Source organism: Meleagris gallopavo, chromosome 16 (genome assembly GCF_905368555.1).
Source record: "Meleagris gallopavo chromosome 16, MGAL_WU_HG_1.1, whole genome shotgun sequence".
Classification (NCBI taxonomy): domain Eukaryota; kingdom Metazoa; phylum Chordata; class Aves; order Galliformes; family Phasianidae; genus Meleagris; species Meleagris gallopavo.
Window position 1 is genome coordinate 8,786,442 of NC_139419.1, and position 21,806 is coordinate 8,808,247.

Below are 21,806 nucleotides of genomic sequence, written 5' to 3' on the forward strand. Positions count from 1 at the left end.
CAGCATTTGCTGCAACAGAGTGATGAGATTAAAGGAATGTGAAAATAAAATGCTAATATATAAATATCTTAATAATGAAGCATTGTAAAATAAATGCACCACACTAATGTGATGTTAGCATAGATGATGTAGCTGGTACACACATACAATTGAAACAAGCCCTGTACTTTCCTCAGGTAGCTTCTGACAAATACCTCTTCTGTGAAGAATTTCAGTTACAAGAACCACATAAGGCTTTGCATTCACTTCTGCCTACCCCCATGTTTAGCAAGCAGTAACAGGCAGTGATTACCACAGTGAGAACTGTTGTTGAAGGCAGTGGGACTTTGTAAGTTTTTTGGAATAGAGACACCATTATAATTAACAAGATCTGAGTATTCTCTGTGCTCCTTCAGTTTTTTTTATTGCCTGTAAATACAGCATGAATAGGGGAACAAGCCTTTCTGCTATCTGAAGGCAAATCATGTCGTTAGGTGAGTGAGCCATTGCTGAACTACACAGATATAAAAGCTGGAGATTTCCCTCCAACGTCTACCTATCTTGGCATCAAGCCATTCACATAAATCAACTTCTAGATACTGAGGAAGAGGGTAAAGGTTTAACCATGACTGAAGCCCATTCAGTGTTACTAGTTTAAAGGACCAGGCCACCTGTGGTCAGTTTCCCTGAGAACGGGGGGGTGTTAAGAAGCCTACTTCTCTCTTTAAAGAATTTTTATTTGAAAAACTTCCCTTTTTTTCCAAGGAATCTACGCTGGTACGCTGCTAAGTAACACTTCCTGTGAAGAGGATGTCCCAAAATAAGCTGGTTGGTTTATTCTGCAGTTCTTAAATATAACAATTAGAAAATTGTCTTTTTTGTGGAAATTCCAGGTTAATGGTGGCACAGATCAACCACAACTGCTTCAGCAAGAGATGCAGTTGGGTGACTGGAATTTCTGCATATTGCTGGCAGCAAGTTAGTTTGATTTAATGTTAGTCTTGCATTTATTACACTGATGAAAAATACCTGCTTCAAATGTGGTCTCGTATCTTAAGACTGGATATGTTGGAGTACAAGTACATGCTCTACAGAGTGCTACACAGCACACAATAGCTTCTGCAAGAGCTGTTCGTATTGTCAGTATCCTCACTCACATCTGTCACTTGACAGGACTGTTGCTAGAATCTGCAGTTTGCTGTATACCTGATTTTCTGAAAGATTTTGTAGAGAGGGGGCTCAAAGCCAGGCAACAGCATGAACGAAAAGAATGAGCCGAGTGCTTTTGTCAGCAGGGACAAAAAACCCTGAGAGGAGTGCCTGGGGTTGTGTAGTGTCAAGGCTGATCACCAGTGGGGAAGGCAGGCACTGCACTAGCACACAGCCTGCCGAGCTGCTGACAGCTTTCCCTGCAGCCCTAAAACACCCACTTACAAGAAGAGGTTTGTTAGAAACCAGCTGGCTTTTTTTTTTTTTCTTTTTAACAGAACTTTCAGTCCAAAAGAGCACAGATTATAGGAACAGAAGAGAACAAAATGGTTTATTGTCTAAAATATCAGACTTCTCCCTTTTCCAAGTTTCTGCTATTATCTCAGTATTTTGCCATCATTTTATCAATCATTCTATGCAGTTTTTGCATACATAGCAATGGATATAAAAATACACCAAAAAGAAACTAAGCATAAATACCTCTAAGCTCTCTCTCCTTCAAATATTGAGCTCACAGTGTATTTGCCCAGAGCTGACCAAAGTCATGAGGGTTGCTCTGTGCACACACCTGGCCACAAAACCAGAAGGAAGACAGGCAGTTAAACAGGAGGATGCTGGTAGATAATAGTGATATATTGCGGTAGGCACATCTGGGACCTAATTTTTCCTCTTGTTTTGGAAATATGGTAACTTAAGAGCCTTAAGGGAGAACAGAGAAATCCTTACAGAAAGCCCATGAGAAACTATTCCTCATCATAACAGATGTAAGCTGAGAAGGCTTCAGAGTGCCTTTTGAAAATATGACAAGTCAGTAACGTTGATTAACAATATTCTTTCTTTGAACAGAGGAGTTAATATTTGAATTCCTAAGGAGAAATTTTAGGCAGAATGAAATAAAACATGAAAGAACTTGTTTAAGGGTGCATTTGTCAGATGCATGAGAAAGGTGAGTCAGGTTAGGGAGCAAAATGGAAAGATGGCATTGAATTGATGGGAAACGACTTCTGTAGCCCTCAGCTACAAAGTGCACGTCAATAGTTTTGAGCTTCTGACATTAATCTCTGTCCTGTCTAAATTGAAAATGAAGGATTTTTACCACCATACAGAGCTGAAATCAAAGCAGAACGTGTGGGCTGGCTCTGGGGATCTCACTGCCTAAAGAAGCAGCTGATTTCCAAACCCTGACGTGACAAACTTGCAGAACCCTTTAATTGGCATTCAATTGCATTATCTTTGCAAGTTGCATTTTTTTGCTGGAAAGCTAAAGTTTATTTCATCAAACGTAGTGTTACCTTAAATATTAGATCCAAACCAACACTGTTGCTACCTTGTTACTATGGACTGACTCACACTATGGCCTATTTTAGTGAAAAAAGGAACCTACTGTCAGCATTTTCTGGAGCATATCCAACTTTGTATCGAGATTTCTCTCGATTCTGTGGCAATTAAACATTATCTAACCATGAATTTACATCCACGGGTTAGTTGTCCTGTTTCACGTTACAGTTACCCAAAGCTAGTTGAGTGAAAACCAGTGCTGAGAGAAAAGGGCCTTTTTTTTTTTCTCTCGAGATTCAACACCAAACACGGCACTCGTTGTCTGTTTCTGGACACGTTACCTACGGGCACAGCGGCAGCGCTGAGAGAACCCCGCGGGCTCCAACGGCCGCGCCCACTCCAACGGTCAGCCCGCCCCGCCCCGGTGCCCCGGTGCCCCGCCCTTCCCGCGGACATGCGCGCCGGGAGAAGCGGTGACGTCACACTCAGGGCGCCGGCGGCCGCGGGCTCCTCCCCGCTGGCGACACCCAGCGCCGGACGCGGGGAGGGGGCGGCGGCGGAGGGCCCGGGCGTTGCGGCGGGGCCGCGGCGGGGGTATATGGCGGTGACACTGTCCGCCCTGGCTGCCAGGCTCTCCCAGTCGGCCGCGGCCAGGTCGTACGGCGTGTTCTGCAAGGGGCTGACCAGAACCCTCCTCATCTTCTTCGACCTGGCCTGGAAGCTCCGCATCAACTTCCCGTACCTTTACATCGTCGCCTCCATGATGCTCAACGTGCGGCTGCAGGTGGGCGGCGGGGCCGGGCGGGGCGGGGAAGCCGTGCGGGGGCGCCGCAGCCGGCCCGGGGCTTCGCTGGGCTTCGCGGTACGCGCCGTGACTCTCGGTCGCGTCACACCGCGGAGCTGCTCTGTTTGGAAGGGACCCGCAAGGATCGCCGAGTCCGGCTCCGCGCGGGGCCTCCAGCCCTGTGTCTGAGAGCGGGGTCCCAGCGCTCCCGAGCTCCGGCAGGGCGGGCAGCGCCTTTCCCTGAACCCTGCCTAAGTCTCCCCTCAGCTGTTCCTTGCTCCTCAGTCATTGTTCACGTAAATACATCACCGGCACGCGCGTCTTGACGTGTGATAGAACAATTTCCTGCCTCAGCTTCTGCTCTCAAAACCGAGTGCAATTTGAACGGAGAAAACACGGAGGTAGTTTTAAATAATAATGTCACTGCATACAAATGACAGCTCAGATTTAATTTGTCTCACCTGTGCTGAGACTGCTTCCACACCACATGGGACTCCCTGAACGAGTTTTGACCTAAAGACATTAACTGCTAGCTCTTGTACTGTAGAGAAGTTCTGTTGGTTTTGCTCTGAAATGAAAGCTTTGCTTTTTACTGGTAACAAAAGCAAGCTGTGGGCTTTTCCAACCAGCATCTGCTCAGCCAAAGGCTGATGCTTGCTTTCTGCTCATAAATGCAGCTGTAATGCAAGTTTTGACATTGGCTGGTGGGCGAGTGCTGAAAGATCAGTCTGGTGGCAGTCTGTGACTTGTGAAAGGTAAGCTGAAAAAGGAGGTCAGAATGCAGTGTCTCATATTTTTATTTTTGGGACTCATTTGTCCTACAGTGCTGAAGTTTGATCCTGAGCCACACTGCCAAGAGTTACACACGTAGCATGGTAATAACATTGGTGGCTAAAAATGCCTTGCCTTTGCTTCTTTTCTGTGCTGGTATGGAATAGCTCTCTTGTAACGACATCAGCTCCCCATTTGGACACAGTGCAAGCAGCACCCTTCCCTCCGCAGGCGGGTGCTCTGTCCTGTTTCTTTGGAAGCTCTTCACACCACATCCCTGATTCCAGCATGTGCTTCTATTTACAGGAAGATAACTAGTGTTAGCCTTTAATGTTATGCCTCTGATCAGCCACAGACTACATTTCAGGTAGTGGAAAATCATACTGTGACACAATGAATCTTTCTAGATTCTCGTTTGCTGACTCACTTTGATGCTTGCTACAAACTCCCTTTTGGTAAGAGGTTAAACTGAAGCTGCAGAAAGCAAACTTGTGTTGGGTATACGTCCTGCCCCTCTGGATGTGTTCACAGCAGGCTGTAAGGAAAGCTGTCTCTTTGGAATACTTCACATTCTGCAGTTGGGCTACTCTTTATATTAAAGAATTCTTATTTTCTATATCCTGGCACTAAGATACTCGTATCTAGAGAAAAGATCAGGCATCTTGCAAGATGAGCTTGGGAGGAAAAAAAAAAAAAAAAGGGGTGGGGATTTCACTTAATAACTTCCTGTATTCTTTCTCTTTAGGTCCATATTGAGATCCACTGATTTGTCACTTGGGCTGCTTGTACTATTTGGAGTCAATCGTGTTCTTCTTCAAACTCGTTCTGCTGTGAAACAGCAAAGCTATGCTCACCTTCTATAGGAATATGAAGAAAGAATATTTAAACCTGGAAAGAGTATGTGATGGTGGCCGAGATCATCACAAGGCAGCAGCCCACTTGGCACACATACATTCCGTATTGAACAACTCTCAAAATCATAGTAGCAGTTTACAAACAGAATTATTTTATTTTAACATCAGGAATTGTTCTCTCTTTAATAATATACCTCCGCCTTACCTTGGCTCAGAAATGCCTTTGAATTTGAGGGAATCAGCAGGGAGAAACTCCAGTGTAGCGGCTTTATGGAAAGATTCGTTGTGTCCTTGTTTTTCTTCTGGGAAAGACAGGCTTGATGGGGTTTCTCACTGCATTAATAGCATTTCAGTAGTGGGCTGGCTGGAGAAAGCTTGTAGTTTTGCTGGAGACTTTAGCTCATGCTGCCCAGGAGACAACACTGCATATTTTGCACACGTGTGGCTGGGAAAGTTGCAGTGTAATCAAGAACTGCAGTTTCTGGAATTAGAAGCGAGCAGCATCATAGGGAATGAATTGCAGCTTGCACTTCCTGGAAAGCTGGAGTTGGGTGGACTTCCTGATCTCTCTTCTGCTCCAGTTGCCTCACTGAATGGTTTTACAATGGGACTCTTAAACAACTGTATTTTTCCTTATTACTTAAACCCTGTTACTTCAGAGCAAACACTTGGATATAAGAAGATGCTTTCAGATGTACTATATTTGACTAACAGTTTTTACATCATGCAGCTAGTAATGCCTGTGCTGGCTTTTGCACTAGCAGGTCTCTGGTATGAAGTAGCGAAGATAAAAGTGTACTAAAATTTTAATAATGATGATTTTAAATGTTAATAGGAACTTAATTGAGAGACAGAGGCAAGGTTACTGTTCAGGTTGTAGTGATAACTAGATAGCTAAAGTAAAAATTGCATTTGTGTAATTGCTAGTAAAACTGTCTGTTGGGAATAATAGGGACTTTTTTTTTTTAGTACAGAATATCTGCCTTTGAGTGAAAAGAACTTAATCTAAAAACTTTTGGGGACACCTCAGGTGTCCCATTAACATGAGTGTAGAACTCAGTGTGACTGTTTAACACAGATCTTTTGTTTTCTTAAGATTTTGTATTTGCTGAGTACTCTGGCTACTGTTTACAACCATTTCCAATGAAGCTACTGCTTATAGAACTGAATTCCCAGCATGAAACCACCTCTAAAGTATCGGTCCTTAAAACACTTCGAATAGGAAAGCCACTGGGGTGATGGTTTTCAGTACAGCTCAGCTCTCTCCAGTAGTCCTTTTCAAGGGTGTTACTGCTCCAACTTGTACAGGAATTTGTTAGCTCCGTTGGGCTACAATAGGCACTATAAATAATTTCTAACAAAAATTCCTTGAGACAGCAGTTGTTATCACTGAAGCATAAGTAATCATTTCTGGGCCTGTTGACTTTGGCACAGACTTCTGATTACAGGATTTAGCAAAGAATGGAGAAAGCATGTTGAAATCAATACAGCTGCTTCTGAATAAGAAATTGTAAAACACGTTCCCATGGTCACACCGGTGGAGAAACTCATTGTGCAGAAGGTCAGAATTTGAACTTTGTGTCCAACATTTTCAATGAAGGGAGTTTTATTGCAGGTAGGCTCAGTGTGCTCTGTGGACTTGCCTGAAGAGGGAGGTACTGATGTGGTGGGTTAGCCTGTGTCTTCAGCTAACTCTTCACTCTGAGTCACAAGTAGGGATTTAATGGGGACAAAACTCATGCCAGTGACTGACAGGCTAAGTGTCACTTTTGCTAACTTACTTCTCTTCAAAGCAGTTGTGATGTTTAGTTTGAACTGCATTCATCTGAAAAGCTAGGGGTGTTTCTTATTATTATTTTTAAGCACACCAGCGTAGAAAAGTCCTTGACTATGAAGGTGAGATGCTTGACTATGAAGGTGAGAGCAGAGTGATGGGGAGACGTGCTGGACTAACTTTACTGAAGTGCTGAAAGTTAGGTACACTAATTCCTGTAGTGTGCTGTGTTTTTATTATCCCAGGTGGCAGATTTTCTTCTGGATGTTAGAAGAAATAAAAAGCCATTTGCTTTAATTTAGAAAGTAACCTTTTCCCTTGTATGTACTTTTAATTGTTAAAGTTCTAGACTTTTGGCTATGACTCCCAGTCTCAAAATTACCAGAAGCTTTAAAGTAACAATGGATTGTGTAAGTAAATATCTTGACAGCAATAGTTTCCTTCTAGTAAAACAGCTCTTCCTATTCACTCTCATCTCCACTGCTGAAGTTTTTCACCTTGGTAGTACTGCACAGTGGTAGTTATGCAAGTGTTTATGAATCAAGATTGCTTAAGTAAATGTAGATCTAAAACCCCAAAACATAAGGCACAAAGACACTTTCCCCCAAAAGCCTGTAGCTTATTTGAATGATGATGTTAACAGTTATCTATATACAGATGAACCCTAAAAACAGCTGTCAGAGCTGTGGGTAAAGGGATGAAGATGGGGAGTGGAGCTGGAGCCTGTTAAAGCTGGCTTGGATGCTTAAAAAACTAGAAGTTGTGTAACTGCAACTTGATTTCTGTAAGTAGCTGTACTGGTACAGAAATACTCTCTTCCTGCGCTGCTTTCTTATTTGTTTTTGTAAAGCTGTCCCCAAACAGTCCACAACTGATTGCTTGAACTTCCTATATAGAGAGTCTACAGCCTGGAAGATTCCCTTCCCTGCTGTACATCACTTGGGAGCTATGTATTTTTGGGAACCACAGTTACATAAAACAGAAGTTTCTTAGTACTGTAATGTTAATAGGCAAGAGGAATAGCTAAAGGCATAACATTACTAATCCAGTTTTTAACTTGTCTACTATTAATGATCATATTATTTAAAAAAAAAAAAAAAAAAAAAAGGAAAAATGAGGGAAGCTGCTGGTAAAGTGAAATGTGTGCACAGTGGAATGCCAAGGGCTGTCTCATTACTGATAAGCCTATGCAGGAGGGAATCCTGAACCATACTATGTATCACAGTCCAGGCAATATAGTCCTGTTTTAAGCAAAACTTGTACTGAGTGGCCTTTAAGTCCTTGTTACCAGATCACTTTAAATACAGATGCAATGCAGTTAAGCGATATGATGGGATTTTGTGTATTATATGTATATTGAACATAAAATTTAAAGAATGTCTTGTGGATTTCATTCATTTTTAGGATAGGTTCTAGAACTTTGTCTTGGATTTTCTTGCTTAAGGCCTAAAAGGTAACTTTTTAACTCGAAACATTCCTTCTGAAATTCAAATAAATGATAATTGTTAAGCTAAAATCTCACGTAATATACTGCACTTTAAGCTTGGGAAGGCCATAAATGGAAAGCATTATTCTTGCACTAATACAACTGTTTCACTGATGGAATCAATGCTCAAATGGATTTTTTTTTTCCTTCTCTAGGGAAGAACAATAATGATATCCATCCTTTGCAACTATATATAAATAAAACACAATGTGTGGTTTAGGCCACCGTTCTCCCCACAAATGTTTTAATATTAACTCATCTCAGAAGACGGAAAATGTCTCTGCTAAGAACCAGGTTTGCATGGAGTTTTGTGGCCTCAAAAAGTCACGTGTGGAACTGCTTTTCTGAGTGCATGTGGTGTTAGGGTTGTTTTGGGATGATTATAGTACAGAAAAATGAGTTTTTAAAGGGGCAGGGGATCTTTAAACTGAACCAGGAGTTGCCTTTTTACTTCCAGTTCTCACACCTTGCTGTTCTGTTGCTGCAGAAAGGAGTATTTCTGCTGAACAACTCTTGTTTTTTAAAAGTTCATTGATCGGTGTCCAGATCCCTCCTGCACTACACAGCAAAGAGTTCTTTCTACCATTAGGAGACAAATTAAGAAAATATTAAGTATTTAGATAATTGCCTAATACTTTTCCACAAACATATGCTTAATGGAAGTTGACTGTATGGCATACTGCTTAAAAACAGAAAATACACTTTTAAATGAGTGCACAGAACTCTGCATGTGGGTACAAAACCATATTATCACAGTATGATGTTGGAATGCTTATGTAAACTATTACTTACTTTCTGGCATTACAATGCAAAATGAAGTAGAGGTGGTGTTGTAATCCTCAGTGTGGTAACAGCCAGTGCAATCTTAGGAATCATTTGTGTGCATCATCTTGCACCATCAGACAGTTTTAACTGTAGATAGTTTTCAGCCTTTTGCTTTTTCAGTGTTATTGTTTGGTGGTTTTTTTTTTTTTGTTAAGACTGTAAAGACTGCACTTTCTTAAACTTTGCCAGAGTTTGCCTTTTTTCTCCTCCCTTGCCCCTGATTATGTGTGTATGTGTATATACGTGCTAAAAGTATACATTCTTTTAATTTTTGGAAGAAGTCTGTCCCTACTTGCCCAACATGTCAGTTTATTGCCAAGCTTATTGTTATGTTTTTTTAATTATGGCCTGGTCCTACCTGTAACTGCCTTCTCCTCCCTTCCCGTAAACTCTTAACATAAGCATATGCTGAAATTCTGTTCCTTTTCAAAAACACTCCCCTGTAATTAATTATGAATAACAAATTGACAGAAACCATGTAGAGATTTAAGTATCCACAGGGTGACTCTGCTGTATGACAAGCAGTGTATCTGGCAGAGCAATAGGGAGTCAGCATGACATTTTCCTGCTTTTTCCCTTCAAAGCAAGGTGTATTACCTCTGTCAGATGAGAACTGCAGTTAATACATTGTGGCTGACGTTTAAAAAAGCAATGATTCCAGCTTCAAGGCTGATTTTTTTTTAATTTTTTTTTTTAAGTCAATGGTATAAAGTTTTAAGAGTATATTCAAGAGTGTGTATTACAAACTGCATCCTGATGCTTCTTTCTGTGATGCACAGTCTAACTAGGAAGAAAAGGAACTTTTTAGGATTGTTTTAAATACTTGTGATTAATCCACTCTTGATATCTCAGACTACAAAGCCTCTAATCTTCAGTGATGAGCTGCAAATGACTGAATTTTCAGATAAACAACTTGTTTATAAAAATATTAATACTGATGATCAACTCTGAATATAGATGATGATATACTGAATACAAGGACACTGATAAACTATCTGCTAACAGTTCTTGGAGAATAAATAATATGGCAGTGTTAGAATGATGCTATTCTCCTTTACTACCCTGCATTAAGTTAACCCTTGTAAAGTGAAATTAATTCTGTACTGCACTGCAAAATCTCAGTGGTCTTTGTGTCTTTGGAATTGGTCACACAAGAGTCAGATCAAGTAAGCAGTTACTTCATTGTTAATGGTGAAATCAAATTGAAAACTACAACGCTCAAATAAATAAATAAATAAGGCCTTAGGGATTTCTGTGAAAAAATATCTGCCTTGACACGATTCTGGATATTTCTGTGATCTCGAAGTAGTTCAAAATCTTCCTTCTGTATGGCAGATCCACATAGTTAGAACGTGATGCCCAAAAATGGTTAAAAATCAGTCTTCTACAAGTAGCGGTGTTCTTTGGTCTTCTGGTTGTAGTCAGTTTCACCCATCAAATACAAAAATACCCGAGTGTAATAAGTTTTTGTTCTTATAAGTAGGTAAATGCAATGCACAGTGCCTGATTCACCAGTGGATGAGTGTTCCATGAACCTTCTTGGCAATGGGTTGTGCTCCCCGCTGCTGACTAACACTAATTGTAAATGCTGACACTGTAATACTTCCTGCAAACTGTGATGCTACCCGTGCAAAACAATTTCAGCCTATAGTCTTTGGCCTAATTTTTTTTTCCAGTGTGGGAGATAGAGAAGGTTGGCACAAACCATTTTTATGTGTGTCCCAGAGAAAAATGTTTACAACTTTGTATGTATTTTAGAAATCTAACACTTTTTAACTTCTCAGTTTCCATAGTAAGCTTCAAATCTGTTGTCCTACTGCAATAAGTACAGGCATTTGGTTATTAGAGTGCTGTCTAAGCTTCCAGAAGCTGGTTGTCATGCTGCTCACTTACACCACAGGAGGGAGTTGAACATCTTTCCAATGTTTTTCAGTTATGGCATTGTTTTATCTTGGTACAGTGCATTTCAGTTTATAAATATGCTGAATTTGACTGGTCTTATGGATTTCACTGCAAATAGTTTGATGTACAAAATTAATACACGGTTGTAACTTACAGTAAATGTTTACATTTTAACTCTGAATACGAATTGTGGGTTTTATCAAGCTATTTAAAAACAGAAATAAATGTCTTTAAAAAAAAATATCTTTTTTCTGTACTCAACAAGAGAACTAATTGTGCTGCTGCTCATTCCAGTGTTGCAGTCTATATATCAAATAGATGCACACGTAACTTAATAGGTCCTGTTTCTGATTAGAGAGAGGGTATTTTTGTTTTGTTTTAGAGATGCAGTTTGAGAGATGTGTGTTCATCATATAGCAAAGAAATTAAAAACCTTTGTGAGAACACAGGTGTGTTTATGCTTGGCTCTGGAAGTCTGCTAGCTGAGCTCTAGGCTAGTTATACGCAGTGCTTTTTTTCTTTGACATGCCTTAATGAATCAATCAAATTGAATCTAATTCCAAAGTATTTCCTGACTAAGTCAGTCTAGTCTTGCACCCCAGTATAATTTTAGAAGAGGAAAGAAAAACGTGCTAAATGGGTAGAAAAGATGTAATTTTCTTTCTTTATAAGAACACTTTTTGGAAAGTATGTGGTATGCTTTGCCTTCCGTTAAAAATAAATAAATAAAATAGAGAATGGATAGGGGTCTTGTTAATGAGTACTACAGTGTGTTTGTAAAAGCACACTGTAAATATTGTGAGCCTTAAGAAGTGCTGTCTATTTGCTTTCTACCCATACCAAAATCTCCTTTATTTATCTTTACCCTCACAGTTCAAAGGAAATTATAAAAATGTTTCAGAATTCTTTAAAGCATTATGCGTTGTTAAAAGTATCCCCGGGGGCACAGAACCAAAGCCAACACAAAAGTCCAATGCTCCTCTCTTGCTCGCTGAAGAAAAGGCCAGCAGCAATAACAAAGCAGGATGTTTCTAATACATTTTTTAGGTTGGGTGGAGGAGCTGGAGACTGGAGCCCTTAATCACTTAAGCTAGAAGTTATTCACAAATGACCCTTCAAAGTTCAGTGTTCCTGTCTGGCCTCTTGTAATAAAACATATTTTCTACAGTAGAGGTTCCTAAATAGCTTTTCAGATCTTAAGCCTTGCATTCCAAGCAGTGCACGCTGACTGCAAGCATGCAGGACTGATTCCAGAGTTAGAAATAATTATAACATTTCTAGTTTCTGGCCTTTGCTCCCCTTCTACAATATAAAAGTATTTAAGTACCAATCTGAGATAAAGGAGAGTACCTCTCTAAGTGCTTGTTTGTACACCTTCTGCTATCGCTTATTTTAGGTCAGGTTGCATTTCCTGCTCGCTGTCTCTATGTGAGAACACCTGTACAGACTGCAGCATGTTTCCTGGTCCTTCACTTTGATTTAAGGTAAGTGTTCCCTACAGTCTGTTGCTTAAAATACCACCGATCTGGTCTGCATTGACATTATGAAACAAGATTTTCAGAGCTCTTCCTCACTTTTCTTTCTGGTTTAAAATAATTAATTTGCAGTTGATAACATGATTTCTAGTTAGCTGAACTATTTAGTTTCTAATGCCAGCAATCTAGAAGTCAGTAGAGATTTTCATCATTGGATTACTGTTCATGAGTTTTTTTAACTGTCAATTAAGTCTCTGTGCTACCTGCTCAATTTACAGAGAGTTCTGAAGTATTTTCACAGAATATCCACAAGGGCTTGTAGCTGTTCCTGGACTATTCAGCAGTCTCTTTTCCCACACAGGAAGTGTGTTTTTCTGAAGGCCGCTATTGAAACAGCATTGTCCAAAGCTTCAACTGTACTTTGTATGTTGTTATCACTCTACAGTTACCACAAAAGAATGCATTTATCAGTTAAAACACATCTGGTAAACTTCTGTTACTCATCTGTGCTTGCCAAATCCAGCAGCTGATCTGCCTGGGAAGGAAGTGCATTTCTACCTCCCAGCAGATACTCCAGCTGTGGCAGTCAATGACATATGCAAGAGGACTCCTGTAACACAAAAACCTCAGAGGCAAAGCATAAACTCAGGGCAGGGACAAGCCTCATAAGAAAAAAAAAAAAAAAAAAAAAAAAAAAAAGGCGCTGTGAACATGTTATTGGTTTAATTTTAAGTCATTTTGCCAGAAACATAGGTGAATTACAGCAGGAGACAATGTGGTTACAAGCTGATTTGCCTTCACAGAAGGATCTGTCAAACAGTGCAGGGCCCGTGGTGGGGTGGGCTTCAGTGGGATCAGAAGGAATTAAAAAGACGTATTTCATATCAGTTTTATGGGAAAAGGAAATAACGCCTTTACTACTTTTGCACTTGGAGTTATTCTTTGTTATCTTTGCAGTCCTATGTACACTTTGTGATAATGCAAATTAAAAGATGAAGTAGTCCATTAAACACGCGAGGAAAGCAAGGTGGTGGGCTTTTTTTGTTTGTTTTTCATTTTGGAAAGTGTTATTGCTCAGAAACAAAATCTGATAACTGGATTTATCTGTTTAAGTAACTTAAGTTGGTTTAGTAGGACAAATCATAGCTTCAATCCCATAATCCAATCACACAGGATCAGTACCGATATCTAGCCTTGTTGACTTAATCAGAGCTCCGTAAGCATGAGGAACTCCCTACGTGAACCAAACTATAAGGTCAGGACTTGTGTTTTATGGGCATGTCTTTAAGCATAAGCTAGATGAATAGCCCAGGCCTACTAACAGTAGCATCAATGTGCACCTTCCCTGCTGAAATGGAGACCATATAATGTTCCTGAATTACTTTCAAATTCACTGTGTATTTTCCAAATACTGTGTTCCTAGAAAATAAACACAACTAAAATAAGTATATTGTTTTGAAAGTGTCAGCATTTAGTAGCTGAGAATTGTATTGAATTTAGAATGCCGCCCGTGGCCATGTCTCTGCCCAAAACCAGGCTGAAAACAAGGCAGGACATTCATGCTGGATTTGTAGACTCAGTTGAGAGTCTTTTGCTGATTATACAACCAAGATGACTCTAATTCTGTGATCTAGAGATAAAAGACACTTTCATTAGCATAAAATATGACACTGTAATTTTTTGACTGCATGTATATTACAATACATATTTTCATATAAATATATTCATGCATGAGTATTTTTGCTTTTTTAGCTCAAGTATGTATTCCTGCTTGAGCTCTAAGTGCTTTCCATAAGAGATAAAATGTCCAGTAGCAACAAATGGAAACATTCCTAAATGCTACGTGAAGCACAATGAAAACATACATTTTTTTCATGTTGCGTTACTGTGGAATTACTATGGATCTTTGAAATCCCACTGTGATAAAGTTACTGCTTTATTTGTTCCTATTGCCTATGGTCAACATCCCTTAATTATAAGTTTAGATTCCTAAGAAAAATGTTTTACCTGCATTTATCCACCATAATTTGCAGTTTCATAATATAATTAAATCAATTTTATTACCTACGAATTTCAAGATGGCACTTCATTAATTTTAGCCGAAGAATACAAAGAATTTATCTTCTTTTAACTCATATCTGTATATCTCAGCTTTAGTAAAGCAGGATGAAATATGAGATTTTTAAGAAAGATCTGTACAACTTATGCAGAAACTTGAGGCCATTTAGGATAAAAACAGCACCTAGGGAAAGAACTGCAAAGCTTCTGTTCCTCATAAAGAGTAAATCTGAAATTCCATAGGAGCAGTTAGTATAGTGAAGATTTAGATACAAGAAATGCCCAAAAATACTTCATGGAATGATTTAATGTATGAAGAGATAATACCTCTTCTCAACAAATTACAGATGGCTTTTACTGAGAGACTTGATTTGAGGATACACATTGTACTCAGGTAACAGTCTATCTGTCTTGTAAATCTGACGAAGATGTTGAGAAAATTATCTGTTTAAATGTAGTTATCTGCTGGCTAGTTTTTCAGGTTTGGTGTCCGCCCTACTTGCTGAGGTCTGGAAAAACCTTACAGATGGGAACAGAGAGCATGGGCATGGTTTTGTTAGTCATGAGAACTTAGCTGGGCTCATTATCCATCATCTACTGAAATGGCTTTTCTTCTAGCAGGAAGATTAGAAAGCAGGCCTTGCCAAGCCACAGAGGAAAACATACCCATGTAGAAGAAAAAGCATTTATTCTCAGCTGGTACAGTAGCTGATTCTTGGATTTTTACAGTGTTTTCAGCAGGTTTCAAAAACATTTATGTGAGAAGTCTTTCAAATATGCGTCCTTTTATTTCCTATAGCTCTGGATCTTTACTCCACAAACGTATCAGGGAATGGAGAAGATATTCTGCATGAAAAAAATAGTCTTTATCCAGTTTGAAAATGTTTAGCGGCACTCAGCCTACCTGAGTAGCTCTGTGGACTGTGTAGTAGGTATTTAAACATGGGAATATGCTTAGTTTGGTAGTTTGGCAATTTGCTATATCCTATCGATTGCTATACCTGATGCAGAGATCCTTAGAGATCCAGCTCTGTACAGCTGACATTTCTGGTATTTGAATACATAATTAATCTTTTAAAGAGACACACAGGAAAAAAAAACAACAAAGCAAACAAGCAAATTAAAGAAACTTTAAAAAAAAGTTTGCTTTCTACAACGTTAGCTTTGCAAATGCATTTAATGTATTTGAACAATAAGTTGACACTTCTTTACATTACACATCTTATTTAATCTAAAGTATGGCAATTTGCCAGCCTCAGCTCTTACTGGTAAATTCTGCTGCACAAAGCAAGTTTTTATATCTGAGGTCACTTCCTCTTACTATTTTATAATCTTCCTGATTTTGTCTGCTTTCAATAAATGCCTTTCTATTTTCACATCTTTTATATACATGTATATACAGATCCTTTCCAACATATTAAAACTGACAGTTGCATGTTAGTAAGGATAAAAATGACAGATTGCTGACTTCAATTTCACTGCACTAATGTACTATAGGGTTATTTTTACTTTACACTATTAAAAGAATGAAACATATTGGTATTAGAAGTATTTCCTGGCCTTGGGAGTGGGATGGGGAGGCAAAGGTTGATGTTTCATAATAAGGCTTTAAAACTAAAATAATCTCTGAGCATAGCACTACAGATTGACACGTGGAGGCTGAGTTCTCACAGTGAAAGAGCTCTGCTTTAAAGCATCTCAAATTTAAGCATATTAAAATTTAAAATCTGAAAATAAATTAGGGCAAAGGCCAGATGTCTCTGCTTTCACTATCCAAAGTGGTTGAATGTTTCTGCCTGGAAACAGCAGGAAGGAGAAGCCACTGAGACCGGAGATCCTGCAGACACAGCGGGACCAAAAGGAACTTGAAGGAAAGGACGACTGAATTAGAGCTGGTCAGGGCAGAAGGATGAGAATGGAGGAAAAAAATTAAAGATGCAGTGCAGCAAACAGAGAAAAGCTTTTGGCATTAGAAGAAAGAGAACCTATCCTGATGTCACTGACCATTTCTAATAGGCTGTCGTGAAATCCTTTTTCTCACAAAAAAACTGTTATGGAGGATGTTAGCTGCAAATCATCATGTGCTCATCTTTTTAGGAAGCCCTTTTTGTTGTTCTTTAGACCTGCTGTTCTTTTATGGATATGGTAAAAAAACCTAAAAATAATGGGTGCAATTCTATCAGGCTTAAATTACAATTTTGTTTCTTAAGAATGATTATTTTAAACTGTGCTGGCTGAGATCACAGAAATCCTTTTCTGGCCCCAGAGGTATAAAGTAGCAAATTCATCCTTCATGTAACTGCATGAGATAAATTGAGTTACATCAGGAATTATTTTGACCTGTCTCTTCCATTTTATTGGACAAATTCTTTGCTTCAGCGCTTGACTTTCCCTTGCTTAACATTTTCTTGTATTTAGAGACAATTTTTTTCTTTAACACTATAAAGAGATATACAGCAAAAGAAACACAGTCATGGTGAAGATTTGCTTTTTAAATTGGAATTACACTTCTATTGGTAAGAAAATATTACAGCATTTCTGTATTGATATAGAAGAATAAAGGATTATTCTTATATCTATGATGATATGCAAGAAATAAAGTAGCAGGTATAGCCGTGAGAAGAAAAGGATTTAAGCAATGTTTTTCTGCTTCAGCCATATCTTTTTCTAACTATAGCAGCTGGGATAAATAGAGCCCTTTCTTGGTTACAGACAGTAAAAATTTAAAATATGACACACAGCCTTTTAGCAAGGAATCACTACCCTTCTGCATCTAGGCTCAACAGCAGCTATGTACTTAAAAATAACATACCAGAGGAGCTGAAGGCATACCCTCACCAGCGTGCAACTGCAATTTCATGACACAGTAAATACCACTTTTGGATAGCCACAAGGCACAAAATTCTTAGAAATTCAACTCAACCAGTTTTTTAGAAACAAAACAAAGCAAAGAGTAAAGAGTGGTTCTACCCCGATGATTTTACATCTGAGTTGGTATCATTTATTTTTCTGCTACCACTGTAAAGCCAGGATAAAGCCTGGTGTAAACACTGTCACTCAGCACTGGCTGATCTTGACCAGAATGCAATTATATGCTTGTGTTTGTTCTGGATCAACTTACCACCATTGTACAGATCACATATTGACAAGCATAGTCTGCCTCCAGACAGTTTCAGAAGGGCTGAGTGTGAGGGATCAAAAAGAAGATGGAGAAAATCCGGTTCAGAATAAAGTTAGGAATACACAGGGATGTCTCCACTGACAAAGTAATTATCCACCACTCTGCCTCTCTTCTTCCTGCACCATCTGTGTGTCACGGTCTACCAAAGTTGCAATTAGGCCAATGAACAATTGTTTTAGAGAGCGCTCTCATTCACAGCACAGCTTTACAGCAGAGAGGACACTGAAAGTCACAATCAGTAGCTGACAGTTCCTACTCCTGGCTGAAATTTATGGTCACACATTTATTAAACCCAGATCTGCGCACGGCTGACTTGCCAGCAGACAGATCTGAGCCAGCTCATGTGGAGATACGCAATTGCATTTCAGACATCAGCTCAGTGGTGAATCGAGAGCACCCGGTCCGACCCCTCTGACACCGCGTCGTGAGCGAGCCCAGCCTGTCGCTTTGGCTGCCATACAGACCGAGGGATGCCAGCCCTGACACACCATGGAGCTGTTTAAGGAGGCTTCTCCAGGCAGGGAGGAAGGAGCCGTGTGGGCCTCCTTTGTTACCAGCATTGCCACAATGAATCCCTCAGCTGCTGCCATATGTATACAGCTAGAGCAGGTCTCACCTACGGCTTACAGTTGGCTACAGCTCCCAAAGCAAGATTAATTGGGACTTTCAAAATCCCAGGCCTGTGTGAGATACTGACGTCCAGCCTGATGCCACAGTGACAGTCACTTTTACTTCTTTCTGTTCTGCAAAAAATAAAAATAAAAAAAAAAATAAATAAAAAATCAGAGTGGTATTTATTAAGCCTCATAATACAATTTTACTTGTGTTTAGCTTCCTATTGCTGCCCATGTAATGAACACCACCATAGCCATTGCTTTTGGTTAGAAATGAAAAATTTACAAAATCTATCATCACAAAATGGAATTTTACATCACTGAAATATTTATAACGGGAAACTCATCAAGGTAAGATTAACCTTATTTCTCTCTACAAGTAAATTCCAGATTAATAATGAGGATCTTTTTCAGTATTTCCATTAACTGATAAAAAGCAATCCAGAATAAAAGGGAGTTCTCTCTTGCTGAGGAAAGGATGTGAGAACCAACAGGGCTTTTTGACTCCTACATTCTTCAATTATTAGAAGTATATATATAAAGGGGGTTGGGTGGGAAGTGATTTTCATTCACTATGGCTTGCAAGCTGGTTTAAATTGCAATCCATAGAAATGACTCAAGATTTAATGATCTCCTTAGACCACTAAAACATGATGTAAGGCACTCAGTTGTCTTCGCCCATCTTCTGTGTTACGACAAATGTCGTAACAGATGTGCTCCTGACCCTTTAAAACGAAACATGACATGATAAATTACCTCTTATGCAAACTTAATCAAAACAGACACTAAGCTGTCTCAAAGAGAAAAATAAAGACCAAGCACATCACCTAAAAATCTGGCATATAACCACATTTATCATAAGGGAATCAACCCTGCCAGCAGTCGGTTCTGAAGAATGCCCAATTTCCCCTTAAAGATAATTTAAACAGACCAACTATGAGACTCTTATTTGCAGAAATGACAGACTATGAACTTCTTCCAGCACAAAAGTGAGACTTGTGATACAGACCTGGCAAAACACACCTCCTGTAAAAACAGCCATGACTACAAAAAGGACAGCAAGAAAGAAAAAAAAGATCAAATCATCTTCAAAAAACTTTTGATTGAAAGTCTATCACAGAGAGATAAATAAAATTCATATGTGTTTCAAAATGGAAAAGTGATCAAAGTTCCAGAAAACAAAGTAGATGTGAGGGAATTATTCACTTAAGAAATAGTTTATTGGAGCATACCCTAAAATTTGTTGAGATTATAACCTTTTTTGCTATCTGGCATCTGTCCCTCTGTTGGCAGGACACTGCCCAGTATTAATTACAGTGGCATTGTTGTTATGCATTTCCATGAACTAAAGAATAGTTCTCCCATGGTAGAACTACCATAGTCACAATGTCTTTTCCTGCCCTGGTTAGCTCTGCAGCCACACATGACAGATTTAAGCACTACATGGGAAAATGAGATGGTTAGATAAAAATTTACATCTTTAAAATTTATATCACATATCTCACCTAAGGATGAAACAGCTTTGCTTGGTAAGAACCCTGCATGCAGAACTAAGTTTACGCCTAGAACACGTGTAGGATCAGATTCATGCAAAAATGTCTTTGCAGAATACACAATATGCAGGAAAAAATAAAGTTTTGAGGACTGTGTGCCATCACTGCAGAGAGATACAGCCATGAAGAAGGCACTATAATTTTAGTGCTCTCTGTATTTTTTAAGGTTAAGTCATCCTACTATCGTGGGACTGAAAGTAACAGACTTTCCTCAAAATATATTTCAAACCCACAACAGAGAAAGCTACATCAGTAATGCAAAATATTGAAAATTCAATTGTTTGCTGAAATTAATTATTAAGTTATAATGAAGAAATTTTATTCATCACAAGTTTGTCTGATTTCAGCATGATATTTATATAAAATATCCCAACTAACCACTTATAATTAGGACAGTCTCTTTTCCTTGCTTGGATCACAGATTGTTTTTATCTTTGTCATTCATTCATTTATTTTATTTTGCAGATTTTTTCTTGTATCAAAAGTTATATTTAAATATTGGAAGATTAAAAATGACACTACTAAATGAAAGCAAGAAAAAAATGGAGTACATCTTACACAAATGCATACAAAACCACAGATTTAATGAAAACATTCTGCGATGAAACATAACACCAGGATTTTTCTCACAAACCAGATTCCTCTCTAACATAAATTAAGAGTTTGTTCAGTGGGCAAAAATATTCAGAGCCCACCATCAACTCATCTGCATTCAAACTGATTTTGAAGTCATCCTTAATTGCACTTTAGGTAGTTGGAAAATACATCTCTTGCCAAGGTCGTGCTGTTTTATGTAATCACCTCCTTTTCATACGGTGATTAAACCGATAGGAGAGCGTGGGAGCATTTTAGGGGTTGTGATGTTTATGATTTCTTGCTGAGGGACACCTGATCACCACAGCAGCTGTCAGAACCAAAGCTCTGCACTCAGCAAAAAAGTGAGCAGCGGTGTCAGGAAGTGAGCGCTGCTGACAGCCCCCACTACACACACTGTGCCATGCCAGCCCATAATAGGAAAATGAAAACCCTGATACCTTCCTGTTGGCTGACCCCTTCCTCCCCCCGTTTCCTTTCTGAATAAAATTTTAACACTAAGGGTTTTAAAAAATAATGTGGGGTGGTTCCTGGGAAGGAAGGAAGAGTTGTTGGTGCCAGCACGTTGCTGCTTACCTGCTTCGGCTGCAGCAGTATCATACTGCCCATCTTAGCAAGGACTTAAGAAATCCCACCAGTATTTCAAGTCCCATGACTGTAAGCAGGCAAATTCTTTTCCTTACCAAAACAGGCATTACATGTCTGTGCAAAATCCCATACTGTGTACGAGGAGCTCCCATTTACACACAAAACTTCACAGCCATGCAGGAATAGCACCCAGCAGCTCTCCAGCCCCCGACCCAAGATCCAGGGGCAAGCAAGGCTGCAGAAAGAACACAAACACCATGAGCTTGAGGCTCCTTTTTGGATGCTCAAATCAGACTAACTTGTGATGAATACAATTTCTTCATTATAACTTAACTATTTATTTGAGCAAACAGCTGAATCTTCAATATTTTGCATTACTGATGTAGCTTTCTCTGTTGTAGAATCATAGAATATTCTGAATTGGAAGGAACCCGTAAGAATCATCGAGTCCAACCCCTGGCTTCACACAGGACCACCCAACTCAGACACCCACCTCGTCCCTCTCACAACACGGCACCAGCCCGGCTCTTGTCCCTCACTCTCCTGTCACCCCCGGCTCTTTTTTCCCCCCGGGACACCTTCGAAGTCCCGGCGGCTCTACGGACGTTCCCCGGCTCGCCCAGCCAGCTCCCTCACTCCCTCCCAGCCCCTCTCTCAGGTAGCTGCCGGCGGCTCGGGCTCCTCCCGCTCCCTGCCCAACTCATGCGGGGCACCGAGCGCCGCCAGGCCGCGCCGGGAACACCAGAAAGCAGACGGCGGCCGGAAGGCTCCCCGCAGCCCGGGGCACGGCCGCCCCCTGAGGGGAGGAGAGAGCGCGGCGAGGACAGCCGACCTCGTCGACGGCGGCGGCACGGATCCGGCCGGGCCCTGCCTCCCCCCCG

The 21,806-nt window shown here is 39.9% G+C and overlaps 1 protein-coding gene and 1 long non-coding RNA gene across 3 annotated transcripts; one reads left to right on the forward strand and one right to left on the reverse strand.

Annotated features, from left to right (window-relative positions):
- Positions 1 to 2,914: 2,914 nt before the first annotated feature.
- SMIM10L3 (small integral membrane protein 10 like 3) lies at positions 2,915 to 18,261 on the forward strand. Of its 2 annotated transcripts, XR_014886809.1 has the most exons (3): positions 2,915 to 3,250; positions 12,259 to 12,346; positions 17,945 to 18,261. XR_014886809.1 is itself a non-coding variant. In XM_085237615.1 (2 exons), the coding sequence occupies exons 1-2, from the start codon at positions 2,921 to 2,923 to the stop codon at positions 4,785 to 4,787; spliced, it is 351 nt and encodes a 116-aa protein (XP_085093741.1). In that variant the 5' UTR covers positions 2,915 to 2,920; the 3' UTR covers positions 4,788 to 11,308. The 2 variants fall into 2 exon arrangements, 1 of the variants encoding a protein (XP_085093741.1); XM_085237615.1 differs by lacking the exons at positions 12,259 to 12,346; positions 17,945 to 18,261 and adding an exon at positions 4,767 to 11,308.
- LOC104913379 (uncharacterized) lies at positions 15,067 to 21,613 on the reverse strand. The gene is made up of 2 exons (XR_014886815.1): positions 21,419 to 21,613; positions 15,067 to 21,160 (listed from the first exon to the last, which is right to left on the reverse strand). It is a non-coding gene; the product is annotated as an uncharacterized LOC104913379 (long non-coding RNA).
- Positions 21,614 to 21,806: the final 193 nt, after the last annotated feature.